Here is a 16873-nt window from a genome sequence, read left to right as displayed (position 1 = left end):
GGATTCAGCACCTACTATACCAAAGATGTAAGCTTAAGATGTTGTTCTAAGGAGTGTTACGACCACAAGATGCCAGAGATGGGGTGCGAGAGGGTGCCCCAGACAGGATGCTGCAACGGCTCCATACCATCGTCCAGCCTCAGATCCCAACACTCAACAGTAGCATTCAAGTCACTGCCGCTGGATGTCGGCAAACTGGAGAGCAGGTATTTAACCGCTCTCCTCTTTGGGATTTCTCTCCTTCCCCTATTTAAGGGCTCTCCTGCAACTGAAACTCATCAGCTACCTGGGTTCAACCTGACACCCCACGATAGTCCACAACACAACGGGCTGAGCCAAGAGCAGCCAGTCATGGAAGGAGTGCACGCTGTGCAATTCTGTTCATGTCCAACACAAAACAGGCGAAGTTCATCTTTACAGTCAGAAATCAGGACAGCAGATGCCTTTTGGGAAAAGCAGACACAACAAAGGTGACACCGGTCAGGTTCTGCTTCTCGATCTTACAAAGGAATGTCTGACTTGTAGAAATTCATCTAGCTGTTTTCTAGATGTAGGTTTCAGGTCACTAAGTCAGTGATGGGAGGACACTGTGGGGCCCACTTACTGTCCCTCGTCTGGGAGCAGTAACCTGTACCCACCACACTTGCCCCTCAGAGCTGCCCTCCGAGGCCTACAAAGGCCCACCTGTCAATATCATGCACACCCAGAAATGCATCAAGTGTTTTATCCCACGTTCTGAAGTCACCCTAACAACCCAAAACCACGATGTCCTGGAATGCTACCTTCACACAAGCCCCGTCCTCCCCGTTCCCTGGAAGGGGTAATCTCATTCACAGAAGAAAAGCTGGTCAAGGAAACACCCAACTTCTCTTCCAATAGCTAGTATTTCCCTGTCTTGCAAGCTTAGGTAAATACTGTAACTTCTCTACACTTGCTTGCTCATAATGTATTTCATCAACTAGAACATGCCAGAAATTAGACAATACCTTTTATATACTCCAAATGCTGTCAATTATGACATACCATCAACTTTAGGACACATGCTACTTTTGAACCTGTGAGAAGGTTTCAAAAAAAGGTCTCAGAATTGCTGAAATGCAGTACAGTGAAGCAGCAGAGGTGGTGGAGACGTGAACAGCGTGGAATGCGTGGACACACGGAGGTGCAGGTCTGAGAGGTGCAGGTCTGAGAAACAGTCCTGGGAGCGCAGGGACCAGGGCTGGCCTAGTCCCAGGTGGCAGTGGGGACCACAGGCACAGGCAGTGCTTGAGGGGCTCAAGGCAGGACTCCCACAAAAGAAGGGTGGTGGCAGCAAGCACCTGACCTCACCACTCCCCGCAAACAGGGAGGGAAACTTGGGAACCCAAGGTCATACTTCTCAGGAGTCAATGGATGAAGACTCTGGCCACAGAGGGACAGGAGGAGTCCCAAAAGCAGTCAGTACAGTTTATTCACCAGTGAAGGGTGAAGTCAGCCCCAGACCAGAGGAAAAACAAGCCCCAAGTCAACAGCCTGAGCCCCCCTCCCCTCCAAGGAGCCGCAGTCACTTGGTCCGGGGGAGGGCACAGCATGAGCACAAGGGCACAGGAAGAGCTCAGTTTAGCAGAGGGTGTGGGCGGGGGTAAGGGGATCACCCCCAGAAATGAACAATGAGGAAGTAACAGGGAAGAAAGGAAGTTAGAACTTCCATGTCAGTGCAGACAGAACACCAGAACTGCTCAAACTGGCCTCCATCACAAGCAAGAAACCCATCCTGGAGTCGAGGGGTTCAGTGACACAGAAGCGATCGTGCTGACAGCAAGCACTGAGGTGGTGGTCAGGCAACGTGTGCTTAACAGAGGTGCGAGTGAACACGTGTGACCAGGGGCTTTCAGAGAGCACCCTGAGAACACCCGTCCTCGCCCTGGGAAGGGCAGCGCCTCACACAATTTCAGGCTATGGTTTGCTTTAACAAAGACCACAAAATTTACATCCAAGCAACCACCTACTGTTTTAGCTTAATTTTTTATTATGGAGAATTTCAAACACGAAGTAGAAGACAATGGGTAGGTGGAGGTTCACCTATCACCTACTTTTCTCCCTCTCCCCATATTATACTGCCCCTACCCCACCACCCCTCTGGCCACCATCAGTTTATTCTCTATGGGTCTGTTTTCACTTTTCGTTTATTCATTTTCTTTTCTCAGATTCCACATACAAGTGGAATAACGTCGTATTCCACATTCCACCATCCACATTACTGCCAATGGCAGGATTTTATTCTTGACGGCCGAGCAGACTGCGTGTGTATGTGTGTATACACACACGTTTCTCTCACACACACACACATCTTTATTAATCTGTCTGTGGACACGAGTTGCTTCTGTATCTTGGCTGTTGTAAATAATGCACCTCTGAATTTATTGTAGCATTTATCTTTTTAAATTAGTGTTGGTTTTCTTTGGGCAGATACCCAACAGAATTGCTGGATCATATAGTATTTCTACGTTCCATTTGAAGAACCTTGATACGGTTGCCACAGTGGCCGCACCAGTTTCCATTCCCACAACTGTGCTGAGGTCTCGTTTTCCTCCACGTCCTCACCAATACTTGTCATTTGTCTTGACAGAGGTGAGGTATTCTCTCTGGTTCTGCTTTGCATTTCTGTGACAGTCGGTGAGGAGCACCTTTTCATGGGTCTCTTGGCCATCTGCAGGTCTTTGGAAAAAGGTCTATTCGAGTCCTCTGCCCATTTTTTAATTGGGTTTTTTGGTGTTGGTTTGTGTAAGTTCTTACTAGATTTTGGATAATAACCCCTTCTCGGAGAGGTCGTTTACAAGTATCTTCCCTCACTCAGCAGGCTGTCTTCCCCATTTGTTAATGGCTTCCTTGGCTGTGACAAAGCTTTTTATTTTGGTGTAGCCCTAATAGTAATTTTTGTCTTACTTGCCTTAGGAGACATACCTAGAAAAATGTTTCTATAGCTGATGTGAAAGACATCACTACCTTTGTTTTCTTCTACGAGTTTATGGTTTCAAGTCTCACGTTTAGGTCTTTAATTCATTTTTTTTGTTTATTTTTGTGTATGCTGAAAGAAACCAAGTGGTCCAGTTTCACACTTTTGCATGTTGCCGTCCAGTTTTCCCGCCACCATTTGCTGGAAAGACGGTCTTTCCCCATTGTATTTCCTTGCCCCCTCTGTCGGAGCCAGACATGTAGTTGTGGGTTTCTTTCTGGGTTCTCCGTTTTGTTCCACTATCTACAGGTCTATTCTTGTGCCCTTACCATACACTTTTGATTGTTGTGGCTTTGTAGCGCACCTTGAAAACTGGGATTGTGATACCTCCAGGTTTGTTCTTTCTCAAGATTATCTTGGTTATTTGAAGTGTGTGTGGTCCCATACAAATTTTAGTATTATTTGTTCTGGTTCTGTGACAAGCACTCTCTTATTTTCACAGGGATTGCATCAAATCTGCAGACTGCTTTGGGTAGTGTGGACATTTTACCAGTATGGACTCCTCCAATCCATGAGCATGTTTCCATTTGTTTGTGTCATCTTCAGTTTCTTGCACTGTTTTATAGTGGAGTACAGGTCTTTCACTTCCTTCATTAAATTGATTCCTTTTTTATTCGTTTTGGTACAACTGTAGATGAAATTAACAATTTCTCTTTCTGCTGCCTATCACACAGCTTTAAATAAACATTTGTGCCATTCTTGGGGCATGTGGGTGGCTCAGTCGGTTAAGCGTCCAATTTTGGCTCAGGTCACGATCTTGCGGTCTGTGAGTTCGAGCCCCGCGTCGGGCTCTGTGCTGACAGCTCAGAGCCTGGAGCCTGCTTCGGATCCTGTGTCTCCCTCTCTCTCTCTGCCCCTTCCCTGGCTTGTGCTCTCTCTCAAAAATAAACTTTAGGGGCGCCTGGGTGGCGCAGTCGGTTAAACGTCCGACTTCAGCCGGGTCACGATCTCACGGTCCGTGAGTTCGAGCCCCGCGTCAGGCTCTGGGCTGATGGCTCAGAGCCTGGAGCCTGTTTCCGATTCTGTGTCTCCCTCTCTCTCTGCCCCTCCCCCGTTCATGCTCTGTCTCTCTCTGTCCCAAAAATAAATAAACGTTGAAAAAAAAAAATAAAAAAATAAACTTAAAAAAAAATTTTGCCATTCTTGCTTCATTGTAATTTTTAATCCAAGAAATTTCCCTCAAAGTACTATCAGTAACACCTGCAGAAAAACTGAAGGGCAGGGGCGCCTGGGTGGCGCAGTCGGTTAGGCGTCCGACTTCAGCCAGGTCACGATCTCGCGGTCCGTGAGTTCGAGCCCCGCATCAGGCTCTGGGCTGATGGCTCAGAGCCTGGAGCCTGTTTCCGATTCTGTCTCCCTCTCTCTCTGCCCCTCCCCCGTTCATGCTCTGTCTCTCTCTGTCCCAAAAATGAATAAACGTTGAAAAAAAAAAATTTAAAAAAAAAAAAAAAACAAAAAACTGAAGGGCACAGGAAGTCATTGTCGCACAGCAACAGGGCAGCAGCCAGCAGGGTCTTCCGAACATAGCGGGTGCAGAGGGCTTTTTATTTCTGCCATTACTTGAAATTTCCCAAGCTTATTATATATTAATCCTATGCTTACTGTGATCTTAGTAACGTGCACCCTTCAACATTACACTTACCCACATTTTACTTAAAATTCTCCATCTGCAATCTAGCCTTCACGTCTCAAAAACCAGTAGTTACAAGTTGGCCCTGGTAAACGGGTGAGGCAACATATTTCTCTACCCAGAGTTTGCAGATTTCTTACATTTTCCCCTACGAGTTTTATAAAAGCTAATTTTAAAACTTTTCCAGGGGCACCTGAGGGACGCAGTGGGTTAAGCGTCTGACTGCATACTGATTTCAGCTCAGGTCACAATCTCACAATTCGTGGGATAGAGCCCCATGTCGGGCTCTGTGCTGACAGCATGGAGCCCGTTTGGGATTCTCTCTCTCCCTCTCTCTCTGCCCCTCCCCTGCATGTATACGCTCTCACTTTCTCTCACAAATTTTTAAGAAATATAAATATCATCCAAGTGGTTTGGTATTTTTTCCTCAATGTGGATTAAAAACACTCCCAACAGAGCTCTGCAAAATTCACCTAGTATTAAGCCCTTGCTTCATGGGGTCACTGCGGGGGACAGGGGGCCAGGGACAGGAGCGGGGGGCGGGAATGTCATCTGCAAGAGCCCGGGAACAGCGCCTAGAACAGGGCAGACACAGCAGTGGCACCAAGTGCATCGTACATAAGATCAGAAACAGTAACGAGGCTTCTCTAAGGAAAAGCAGGTAAACAGCAAGGAGTTAGCTTGTGTTCAAAAAGTTCAGGAACATGTAAAACTTTCATTTCCCTTTTGCAGCTTCCTTTTTAACCCTCCTTGAATGAAACTCAAATTCCCTCCACAAAATGCAACTCTAACCGATTTATTTAAACTAACCGTTAGCTTAACAATACTCCTCTCTGTGTCGAAGCAGGTAGGACAGCGGTGATCCCCAAACACCCACGAGTCAGGCTCTCCTTCGGCTCATGCTGCAAGACCACTTGTCTCGAAAACAATTTATTAAAACAGGACGTGAAAGCAAAGTCCCACAACTAGCTAATCTAAGCAAGTGCCATCACCCGCTAGCTCACAAGAGGGCTCGGAGCGTTTCCAGAATGACACCTGGGGCGGCCTCCCTGCACACAGCCCCCATTCCACACCATACCACATCTCTCTCCAGCCTCGCATGGTCAGCTTCACGGCTGCACCCCACGTGCTCTGCTCATGGCCCGGATCCTAACAACTTCCACGTGGATTTTTCCTCACTTCCCAGAACAGTCATGCACCCCCTTCCTTACCCACTTCACCAGCACCCATGACCAGGGAGCCCCTCCTTCACAAGTCACACCCTGATCCAGGAAGGCACGCTAAGCCACACTTCCGGAAGGAGAAAGACCACCTTTCGATTCTTTACCTGTTAGCCATTTCATCACACGTCTAAGCACTTTTATATTTATTCCCATACTTCCGTACGTGTGCACAAAGCAGAAAAAAATACCATCTTACAAGGGACCAGGGAAACACTTTAAAGCACACACATCTCTCTAGATTAACAGATTTAGGAGTCTTAAAATATAACCCCCAAAATACACAAGTCTCTCAAAAGCGGTCACGTGTAAACATCTGGAGAACCCGGTGATGAGCACACACCACACCCCAATGAAGGAACAGCGGGAACAGAGCCAAAGCACCCGCTGGCTGTGCAGCGCCCTGTTCAGAGGCACGAGCACCTTTCTGGATACACCTGCACAGGCTCCTCTCCCCCAACATATTCCAAAAACCAGCTCTCTCCAACTTACCAAACTTCGATACTGGCCCTGGAACAATTTTGAAGTCCGACTGTGCGAAGGCTGGGCTCCCAGGGAGTCAAAAGACTTTATCCGATGAGATGAGGGCCGGGCACACACGGAGTCACTTCCCAGGCCGATGTCTGAAAAGGTCGTGCACAGAGAATAGCGAGCTGAGACGCTGGACACCACGCACTCTCATAGCACACCAGACTCTAAAATGGGGCAGCCCCCGGGGGACGCACGGCCAAAGCAACAAAGCGGGCCATTTATGCAGAGCAGTCCGTCTGCTACCCAGACAAGGTGCGCGCGCTCCAGGAAGTAACTCGAGAGAACTACTCATCCGTCCCTCTCCAGTACAATCTTCACATTTCTTAAAGGTTTTGTAACTGGTTTTAATACTTTCCCTTCCCATGGAAAAAACAAGTCTCTCAAAGTAAGTCAGAGCACCAGCCAGGACTCAGCCCCAACACATCACCCCCGCCCACCCACTCCTCCAGGATTAAGCCTCAAAAAGGGCCATAAGCAGCAGGAATCCTCTTGCAACAAAAACTCCGACTTTAAACCAAGAGAAAAATCCCCTGACAGCTTTTAGCTAGAAACCTGTCTGAGCAGGACGTCCTCAAAATGCAGACAGCCACGCCTTCCTTCCAAGTCACAGGAAGGATGGATGGAAACAGGTACTAAGGGGCCTAGCACTCTCCCCGAGTCTCTTCAGGAGCAGAGACTTAGGCCAACCAACAAGTAAATGTTAGCAACCCACTTCTTAGAAGTCAGTTGACCAAAAAACAAGGCCATGAAGAGGTTTTCTAAGGAAATCACCAGACCAAGATCCACACAGCTAGCATTCTCTCAAAGGCACTACATACGTAGGGAGCCATCTATAAAAATATCCTTAAACGTGATCTCCAGTTCCTATTTTTCTGAAGGATCTGTTGGGGTTGGCTTACACAGGGTCTTACAAAATTTTCCGCTGTCAACTGCAGGTCTGAAGTTATCACAGGAAGGCCCTGATTTCCAGCTGCTGTTGAGGTACACGGGCTGCGGCTCCAGGCTCCAGTTTTCCGAGAGCCGAGCAGGGCTGCGCGCACAGACAGCGGCCGCTTCCCTGGGCTTCCGCCTGGCTCCATGGACACTGGTGTCTGGAAACCCAGTCCTACAACAGCCTCGACAGCCCAGTCCTGAATCCCTACCAGGGCACCTCCACAGGCCCCTACAATTCTCAGGTCCTGCTTCAGGCTGTGCATAATTGTCAGTGTTTTCTACTACGGGTGGGCACAGGCCTTGGGAATCTCAAGCACAAAACCAGCTCCTCAAGGGCATTTCATGGAGATTCCACCCCCAGCAGCTGCACACTTGTCCTCCTCACCCCCGCCCCGCTGTCGCCTGACTCCACCTTTCAAGGGAACATTTAGTGCAATGAAGGAGTCCCACGACATCCCTTACACTTCCTGTCAGCTGTCTTTCTTCTGTCCAGTTAAAAGGCAAGTATTTATCAATACATCTTGAGACAAGGGTCTTCAAGTGGCAGAAGTGAAAATAGTAACAGACTTTTCTCATTCATTTAAAAGTGAATCTAAAAGGGAGTTAAAAAGACAGGGTCACTTCCAGCACACAGGCCTCAGGAACAAAATTTAAAATCAAGTAGCCCAATATAAGAGCGAAAATTCCTTCCAGCTGAGAGACCATGTCAATGCTGAAGAGCCCCACTGATTCCCTAACTTCCAAGCAGGTTTCCAGAAAGGACATCTTACTCCATGTCCAATGCTGTCAGGGCACAGGAGCACCACTGCTGCACAAGGAGGAGGGGGAAGCGACAGTAACGTGCCCGGGAGCGATGGGACCCAGGCCACGTTCTATTACAAGAAGCACACGCCCAAGGGCACAGATCACAGCCGGCCCCATCGCCTCCCCTCTCATCCTCCCCAACTTGGCACCTGTCCCTCAACTGCAGCAAGACCCAGCATGCAGAAGCAAAGCCAAAGTGGCCCTCTTGGCCCCTACCAGCCACCAGAGAAGGATGCCCTGGGAGCAGCAGGGTCACAGTAAAAAAAACGACGTGTACTTGTCACATCTGCCATTCTTGTCCCGCCTGCCATGGAGCCCTCCATCAGCCCTCAGACGCTCCCATGAAACTCTGAGGCACAGATGGTTATTAGAAGCAGCTGGCACACAGGCCCCACATGGCAAAGAAACACAACCATACCCTCTGCACCAGTTTCTTCTTCCGTTAAATTCCGGGGATCTGATCTACAGGTTTCCATCATTGTATTACCCCCACCGCTACATAATCTTTCTAATCGGCTTGTTCACCGTCAAGCTAGCGTTTTTACAATGTGAGACTAGAGAAGGCAGCTTCACTGCCTAATAACCTTCACAAAATGCCACGAAGTTCTGTTTGCAGAACATCACGGAGGATAATACTAACTACATTTACCTTTGTACCCACCCCCCCCCCCCACCTTCTCCATCCTGGTCGTTCTCCCTCCTCCTGGAGTCAGAACCTCACCGACAATCCCACACTTGATCACAGAAGGTCCTATCTTATCAATGGAGTGAATTCCCCAGATAATCCATCTCAACAGCCCTAGGAGGTTTTCAACTTCAAACCGCACAGATAGGCTGGGAAAATGCAGCCACATCAAAAGCCCTGCCTGGGGCTGGGGGGGCAGCAGCAGGTGCTCTGGGTAGTGCCTCCCGCACCCCCTCCCCCACCCCCCACCTCCGTGCAGACAGCCATCCCAGCAAGCAAGTTCTAGGAGGGGGGCTACCTGAGCCCTGAGCAGAGAGCACCGCAGAGCTGGGACTACAGCTTGCGATGCTTTGCTTCTGCTCCTCCCCACACCCCCTCTGAAGGGCCAGGAAAACAGGGACAAGAGCCCCTCAGAAAACCACTTGAGGTTCTCATCAAAAGACCCCAAGGTCAACATTCCCCCGTAAACCTGAAACTAAAACTGCGTAGAGGGAAACGGAAAAATAAAAATGACTTTTAAGACAGAAGCGCCACTAAGTCCTTTTAAATCCACACAGCTCTCCAAAGACAGAGCTTCTCGGTGCTCGGGGACAGGTAGTGCCTCCCTCCAAGAAATGTGCACAGAAGCTCTCCTGTCCTCCCTGTACCTGGGAGCCCAGAAGAGCACAGGGTGTCCTCAGCTCCACTCACCCCTTCACTGAAGGAGGGCCCGGCCTCCCAACACAGCAGAACCCATACCCTGGGCACCGTCACAGCCCGCAGAAAGCCTGGCCGTGGCAGGGGGTTACTTTAGGGCTACCTCGCTGGCTGCCTCCTTGTCATGGTCACATCTCTCAAACTGGCACTACACCTGCTCCCTAAATGTAAGCTTTCATCAAAAGAAATAAAAACCCAGAGAAAGGTGCTTCTAGCTCCAAGACAGCCTGGGAGTCCACCCACACAAAACACCTTTCTCCTCTGCTAAGGTGGCAGGCAGCAAGCTTTTTGCCCACAGAAAGGAAAACACCTGCTATCCACCAGAGGCCCAAACAGCAAGACTCTGATCTAAGAAGAAAATATCACAGCAAAAATTAAAGCCAAAAATGTAACAGGATAGGTTTGTTTTCTTTTTAATTCTATAATGCTCATGTCTGCCTTGCCAACCGAAACGCACATGTTTTTGCCCTTTGGTCTTCCCACCCCCTCAAGTTCAATAAAAAGTTCTTACCTGCTGTTACTTTGTTTAGAGTCACTAAGGAACTGAGGACCTTGTTAAAATTCTGCCCCTGATACAAATCATTTGCATCAAATGTCTGAAAGGAAAAATTAAACAAGTTAGTAGGGTCTCCTCTGTCGGGTACAGGACAAACGAAATTCTCACAGCAACGGGAGGACCACAGCAGGATTCGCTGAGCAAGTCCTTAAGAGGCAGCCCAGCCTGCAGGAGCAGACCGGTGGCCTCAGCTTCCAGCAGAGGGCAGGGGCCAGTCAGAGCTCCCGGTGCAGGCACACTCCGATGTGGGGCAGGAGACCAGCGTCCTCACTGCCAACTCCCCACCTGGCCCAACCCCCTCGGCAACACGGGGTGGAGCCCCATGAGCTACTGGGCTTGCTTCTAGATCCTGCCCCAGCCCCAAGTCCACTCCACAGCCAAGCACAGCAAGAGAAACACATGCTGACAGCAGGAGGAAGGGAAGACAGAAGTGGATTCCGGAAGAGGGACAGACCAGTAGCTCCGGGGACACCTCTGCTCTCCAGGCACCGCACTGAGGCCTGACCGGGATGGGCTAGTCTACACCTCCTCCAACCTCGGCCACCTACAGACCAGGCACACAGGAGAGTCCATCCCGGCACGCAGGTGCACGTACACACACACACACACAGAAGCTGAGAGAACACGTCAGCTTGCCTAGATACCTTACAGCTGGTCTGCAAGTGTGCGCACAGGCACACACACAGATCTCACTCCCAAATACTGCCTGGAGGACACACACGGCTTTTGATCGTCAGGTAACCACCACAAAAGACTGTAACAGTAAAATCACCTACAACGGTGCCAGAAAAATTATGAAAATATTTCTTTCAGGATGTCGATAACAAAGGTGTATTTAGAGACCCAAACGTAAACTGTGTTAACAGCCTTAAGTTTCTCGCACCAGGGCAAAAATGAACAGACATCACCAGCCACTCCAGGAAGGAGGGTCAGGAGAAGAAGGGCCCGGCCACCTCTCCCCTCCTCCCTCCTCTCCTCCACTTCACATCCTGCCAGGAACCCCTCTTCTTCCTGCCTCCCAGCCCCCACCCCCTAAGTCCTCACAGGACTCCTGGCCACACTTCCGCACCAGACTAGGTCAGGCGCCCTAACCAAGCTCTCCCAGCACACTCACCTCAAGGACAACCTCACATCCCACGTGTATAGCCACCCTACACTGGAAAACCCACGAAACCAGAGTTTACAACTCCCAACATCTAGCAAAACGGCCAGCACACAGTACAAAAGGTCCAACGTCTGCTGAATGGATAAATGCACCAGTTGACCCATCCATCCACCCTGCGGTGCTAAATGTCACCATGCGGGACATTCACACACAGAGCAGCTAAGGGGAGCCTTTCCAAATCTAATTGCTGCCTTCCTCAAAATTCTTCAGTTAATGGCCTTCTGCCTTTAATTTCTGAAATGAGTAAAAACCATGAGGTAGGTTTATTTAAACATGAGCAAACAGGGGCCCCTGGGTGGCTCAGTTGGTTAAGCGTCCAACTTCGGCTCAGGTCATGATCTCACAGCTTGTGGGTTCAAGCCCCACGTCGGGCTCTGTGCTGACGGCTCAGAGCCTGAAGCCTGCTTCAGATTCTGTGTCTCCCTCTCTCTGCCCCTCCCCCGCTCACTCATGTGCTCGTGCACATTCTCTCTCTCTCTCAAAAGTAAATAAACATTAAAAAAATTTTTTTAAAAACACCAACAAACAAAAGAAAAACTGAAGAACTTCAAGAAAGGAGGCCATCAAATCATGGAGTCAAGGGAGGAGCTGGACACACAGCTTGCTTTTTCTAAAAGCTGGAAGAAACTGAACAGAGCCTAATGCCTACATGTGACTGCATCTAAGCATTCCGGACAGTCACTGGTGCCATTTCTCACACAGCTGACGTACAAAATGAATCAATTTCACGCCAGACCCTTCCTGTAAAAAGCACCCCTTCCAACAGAGCGTCTTTAGAATCAGCTTATACAACACAGAATCTAATTCATTTGTGAGATTTCAGAAACGAGTCAAATGAGCATTATCTAGGCGGACACATCTACCTACGTTTTGTTTAACGTGTTAGTTGCATTTTTTAGGAGCACCATGAAGAGCATTAACTTTGACAGGCCTCTGCTTCCTTGTGTCGAACATCAACGTTCCTTTGTAAAACGCAGGAGCAGCTAATCTGCCCGTCTTTCAGCTCTGAAGTTCCAGTTTTAGAGATAGGAAAATTAAATACACAGTACCCTATGAGAAGAATTCAACATAAAAAGGTCTACTAACCTTCATTGTGGTGAGGCAGCAAGTCACAAAACCCAGAAAAACAGGATGCTGAAAGCTGCAGCTTCCTGTTATTCCAGAACTATATATCTTTCTTACTTGGATACCAGGAAGCGTCTGGTTGGCCGAACCTTCCCACCAACGGGCTTCCATGTGACCCCACAACTTAAGTGGATTCACATCTGTGCTACATTTCTTCACAGGAAACTACACAACAAGAGGAGACAAACGCTTGCCGCCGAGAAACACACATTCTGAATCCATGAAATGTTCTGACTAAAGCCCAGCTCTAAAAAAAGACTATTTCCCGAATTAGGAAACTATTCAACCAAAAGAAAAAGAAAACCAGAAAACTCTTGAGTAAAGAGTCTGCACTAGGAAAAGTCTCATTAGAACTTCTGTTTTAGCGTCTCGGCACAAGTCAGCCCACACGCGGGAGAATAACCAGGACACCGGCACACTCCACCGTCCAGGGCACTCCGCGCTTAAGGACACCGGCCCCACCTCAGGGCCTATCCATGTCGCCCAAAGAGCAGCACCGCCCACCCTGGCTGGGGTCGGGAGCCAGCGGGAAGAAGGAAGCCAACACTGGGGTCCGCTTTGCCTCCGGTGGCGGCGGAGCAGAGGTTCTCAGGAGAGGCTGCATCTCCAGGGATTCAGAAAACCAAGACACTCTGGCCAAACCCCAGGCCAGTTAAATTAGCATCTCTGAGGAACCCTGACCCCATGTGATTCCAGGCAGCAGGGGGAAAAAAGCCCTGGAGGGACAAGGAAGGTATGAATCCTCTCCCCAGGCGGGCTCCACTCCAGACCAAGACCAAACTCACAGTGAGGAGGGACCACTCTGTGGCCCAGAGATATTGGAAAAGCATATCCCCAAACACTCACCCTCACTTTCGCATTTATGTGAATTAAATGTATACAGCAGAATCCAATATTCTTGAAGTAAAATGATCCTGTTCCCCCCCTCAAAATACTAAATTTGTTGATATTTAGTATTTTACTAATCAAAAGTAACAATACTATAGTGACAGGGAGCAAACACGACCCCCAGAGAGAGCAGGACAGAGGTGGGCAGCGTGTTCCAAGTGACAACACAGCACTGTCCAAGGAGCCTGAGCCCTGAGCAGCCGGCCCTTTCCTGCGTGGAGGCTGCCCTCGCTTGTTATAGCCTCACAATGTACGGAAGCCCTCCCGGGCTTCTGCTTTCTCATCCTTAAAATGGGAAGGAGGGGCGCCTGGGTGGCTCAGTCGGTTAAGCATCCGACTTCAGCTCAGGTCACGATCTCGCGGTCCGTGAGTTCGAGCCCCGCGTCGGGCTCTGGGCTGATGGCTCAGAGCCTGGAGCCTGCTTCCAATTCTGTGTCTCCCTCTCTCTCTGCCCCTCCCCCGTTCATGCTGTGTCTCTCTCTGTTTCAAAAATAAATAAACGTTAAAAAATTTTTTTAAAAAAATGGGAAGGAAAAACATACTGACAAGGACAGAAAGCAACATGCAAATGTCTCACATGTTGGAGAAGGAACAGATTTTAAGAACTGAAGTCTTGCTCACCAAGCTTCAGGTTTTCTATAATACTGACCCATCAATAACCACATTCTACCATAGAAAACAGTTTTCTAAAACACAGTTACCAAGAAAAAAAGCTTCCTCGATGCCCGACACTGCACCTGGAGCACGACACTGCACCTCTCTGCATCCTGAAGGACCCTACTCCATCAAAGTGCTCAGGTTCCCACCCAAAACTCCCACCCCTGAAGCTGCTGCTTCTGACAGCCCAGCCCTCCCTCCCACTCACCTGTCCACCCTGACAGCGTGGACACCGCGGCACCCCAAGGCTCACGAGGGAAATACACCAGCACGCAAGAGGAAGGGCGGCCCCGCAGCCTGCACGCGGGTTTGCTCAAGGCTCTGGTGTACCTGCTGCCCGGCTCCCCGCCCTCACTGGCCCCGGATGGCTAGCACTATGTGGGAACGGCTATTCCGCAGAACGGCCATTCCCTGCGCGGTCTGCCCAACACTGAACTATCCGCTGCCTTGTCACACAGTCAACTCTCAGGAGGGGAAACCACGGTCAGCTTCACCTGAGCCCATTCTTAACACAGTGGGAAACAATCGCAAACTCCAAGCAGCACGGGAGGCCAAGACGGGGAGGGGTGCAGGCAGCGTGAGCCTCAAGGGCAGCTGCTGTTAGCAGGACTCACGCAGAGCAGACAGATGCCCTCGGCAGCAAGGGAGTGCCACCCAATAAGGCCACCACAGCACCCCAGCGAAAGGTCCTGCCTGGGGAAACAGACCTCCTTGCAACAGGAAGGAAAGGATATTAAATCGAGGCTCTGGGTCCGGGACTCCCGCCTCCCCAGCCCAGAAGGGACTTCTAAGAACCTGCTGACACACTATGCAGCCTGAAGAGGGCCCACCCTCCCCAGCCTGGACTTGGATCCACCGAGGCAGCAGCATCGCTAAACACGGCTCTCCTCTACACCTCGGGTCCCCAACTGGGCACCTGCCAGATGCCCCAAGAAACCTGGGGCTCCCTTCTGGCTGCAGCCCCCATTATGAGCTCACACGGGACCACATATCTACCAACCACCACCACATCAAGGAAGAAGGCTGCAGTTTTCTCCACCAAAAAAAGCAGTAAATGAAACTATTTCATTAGATAAAGATAATTAAGATAATCATCTCCTCCTTTAACAGGGAAGAATGCCAAATACCAAAAAGATTCTACCCCCGAATACATCATTCTCCTTGATTCGGCCAAAGCAGGGCACTGCTGGAATCCTTCTGAAAGTATCAGCATAAATAGCATCCCCACCCCAAGGCAGGCAGCACAGGACATCACAGACGGGCCAGCCACGGGGGCCAGCAGCACCAGCAGGGCAGAACCGGGCTCTCAGGTCCTCTGGTGGGACCCGCCCCCCATCTCCACTGGGGGGCGCCCACACGGGGTTAAACTCAACAAAAGAGCACACGGCTATGCCAGGGGACACCAAAAGCTACCAAGGAAGTCTCCAGGCTGTTTCTTTACAACTCCGGCCAGTCCCAGGTGTCCCTAAACAAGGTACAACCTGCAGAGAACCTTGAAAGAAAGGGAAGGCTGAGCGGAAGAGCTCCGAACAAAGCAGCACAAGCGAGACATGAGGTGGGGAGTGGACAGAGAGCGAGGCACAAGGCGGGGAGCGGCAGTGTCCACAGGACACACACAACCACCACGCCAGTCGCTCTGCACAAACAGGAGCTCGAGGGGAAGTCAGTTCGGGACAGCACATGTACACCTGGGCCACCTCAGACCAACCGGGCCCTGTGGCCCCCCACACCTAGGAGCGTCCAGTCCAAACCAGGAGGAAGGGCACGGAGGGCCGGCACAGGAGCACAGGCCCGCCGAGGGCCCCTGTGGAAGGTCACTACATGGCCCAGGCACCGGCTTCCCCGCCTGAGGAGGGAGAGAAACGCCACTGGCCAACCTGCAAGGCCCCCCCCCCACCCCCCGACACAGGACACCACTTAGAGGAGGACCATCAACTGGGAGGAAAGGAGAACCAGGGTCAAGAGAGCCAGCCTTCCCAGGACACCTCGTGAAGGCTGAAGGAGGAAAGCAGGGGAAGGAGTTACGAGGCCACAGAGGAGGGTTAGGGTGCCCCCCTGCACCAGAGCCACGCCCCTGCACCAGGTTCCAGGTGGATGACAGGACACGGGAAAGGAGAAGTCAGCAGGACCCCAGCCCACCAGTGGGCAAGAGAATCACATGGCTCAGGAGAGGTGGGGGCAGGGCAAAGCCCCATTCCACCAGCACCTGCTCCAAGAGGTCAGGAGGGGTTTTTTCAAAAGGAGGGACAAGCACGCATGTTCACAGAGGTGGAGCCCCTCAGCTCTAAACCAACAGCAGAGGGAGGAGGGCGCACCATCTGTGTCAGGAGGTCACGGTCAGGCCTGAGAGGCCGCCCGCCCAGCAGAGGCCCAGACAAACCAACCCCTCAGAGCACCCACCCCACCCCCCGACCACTAACCCCAGAAATCCTGCCCGTGATGTCACCAGAAGGGCTAACACATACCACCAAAGACAGGGCGATCTGGCCAGGTTCACCCTCCCAGCCCGAACTTCCTCTAGTCCTCTAAACATCTTCTATTTTGACTTACATGGTCACATGCACTACTAAGTTTAGCTCCTGAACACACACCGGAAATCAGGAAGGCTCACCTATACAGGAAGACGGGGCTGTGCCACACAAGTGAAGCAGACATCACCAGCATCCACCCGGCAGGGCAGTAACAGGAGGGTGACACCCCCGCCACACTCCCCCCCCCCTCCCCGCGAGAGCTCCCCGAACGCACGAACCTCAACCTGACAGAGGAGGGCTGCATGAGGAGAAGCCGCCGTGGTTCTCAGGAAAGCCTTAAGCAACAGAAGACTGCTCTGAAGTAAACAGGCTTCCAAGGCACAAGTTCTAAGAGCAGATGCGGACCCGATCTAGAACCGTCCCATTCATCACACCATTTTCCGACTTTTTGGTCTAACTCCAATTCACCGCAGCTGGTCAGTTAGCGCCAGCATCCGCTCCCCACCTCCTGCCACGC

General features: G+C 50.7%; 1 protein-coding gene across 18 annotated transcripts in view; it reads right to left on the bottom strand.

Annotated features, from left to right (window-relative positions):
• Positions 1-16873, bottom strand: part of ARHGEF7 (Rho guanine nucleotide exchange factor 7) — a 135685-nt gene that overhangs the window by 67042 nt on the left and 51770 nt on the right. For 7 of the 18 annotated variants that reach the window (XM_045482303.1, XM_045482199.1, XM_045482249.1 and 4 more), the window contains exons 3-4: positions 10006-10090; positions 6338-6468 (exon numbers count right to left, since the gene is read on the bottom strand). The exons of 5 other annotated variants lie outside the window; for them this stretch is intronic. In XM_045482303.1, coding sequence (XP_045338259.1) covers positions 6338-6468; positions 10006-10090 — 216 coding nt within the window. Of the gene's footprint in view, positions 1-6337; positions 6469-10005; positions 10091-12301; positions 12418-16873 lie in introns of those variants that run through there. 6 more of the 18 variants (XM_045482189.1, XM_045482219.1, XM_045482179.1 and 3 more) reach the window with 3 other exon arrangements.

This window comes from Leopardus geoffroyi, chromosome A1 (assembly GCF_018350155.1).
Source record: "Leopardus geoffroyi isolate Oge1 chromosome A1, O.geoffroyi_Oge1_pat1.0, whole genome shotgun sequence".
NCBI lineage: Eukaryota > Metazoa > Chordata > Mammalia > Carnivora > Felidae > Leopardus > Leopardus geoffroyi.
This window is presented reverse-complemented; position numbering and strand designations above follow the sequence as displayed.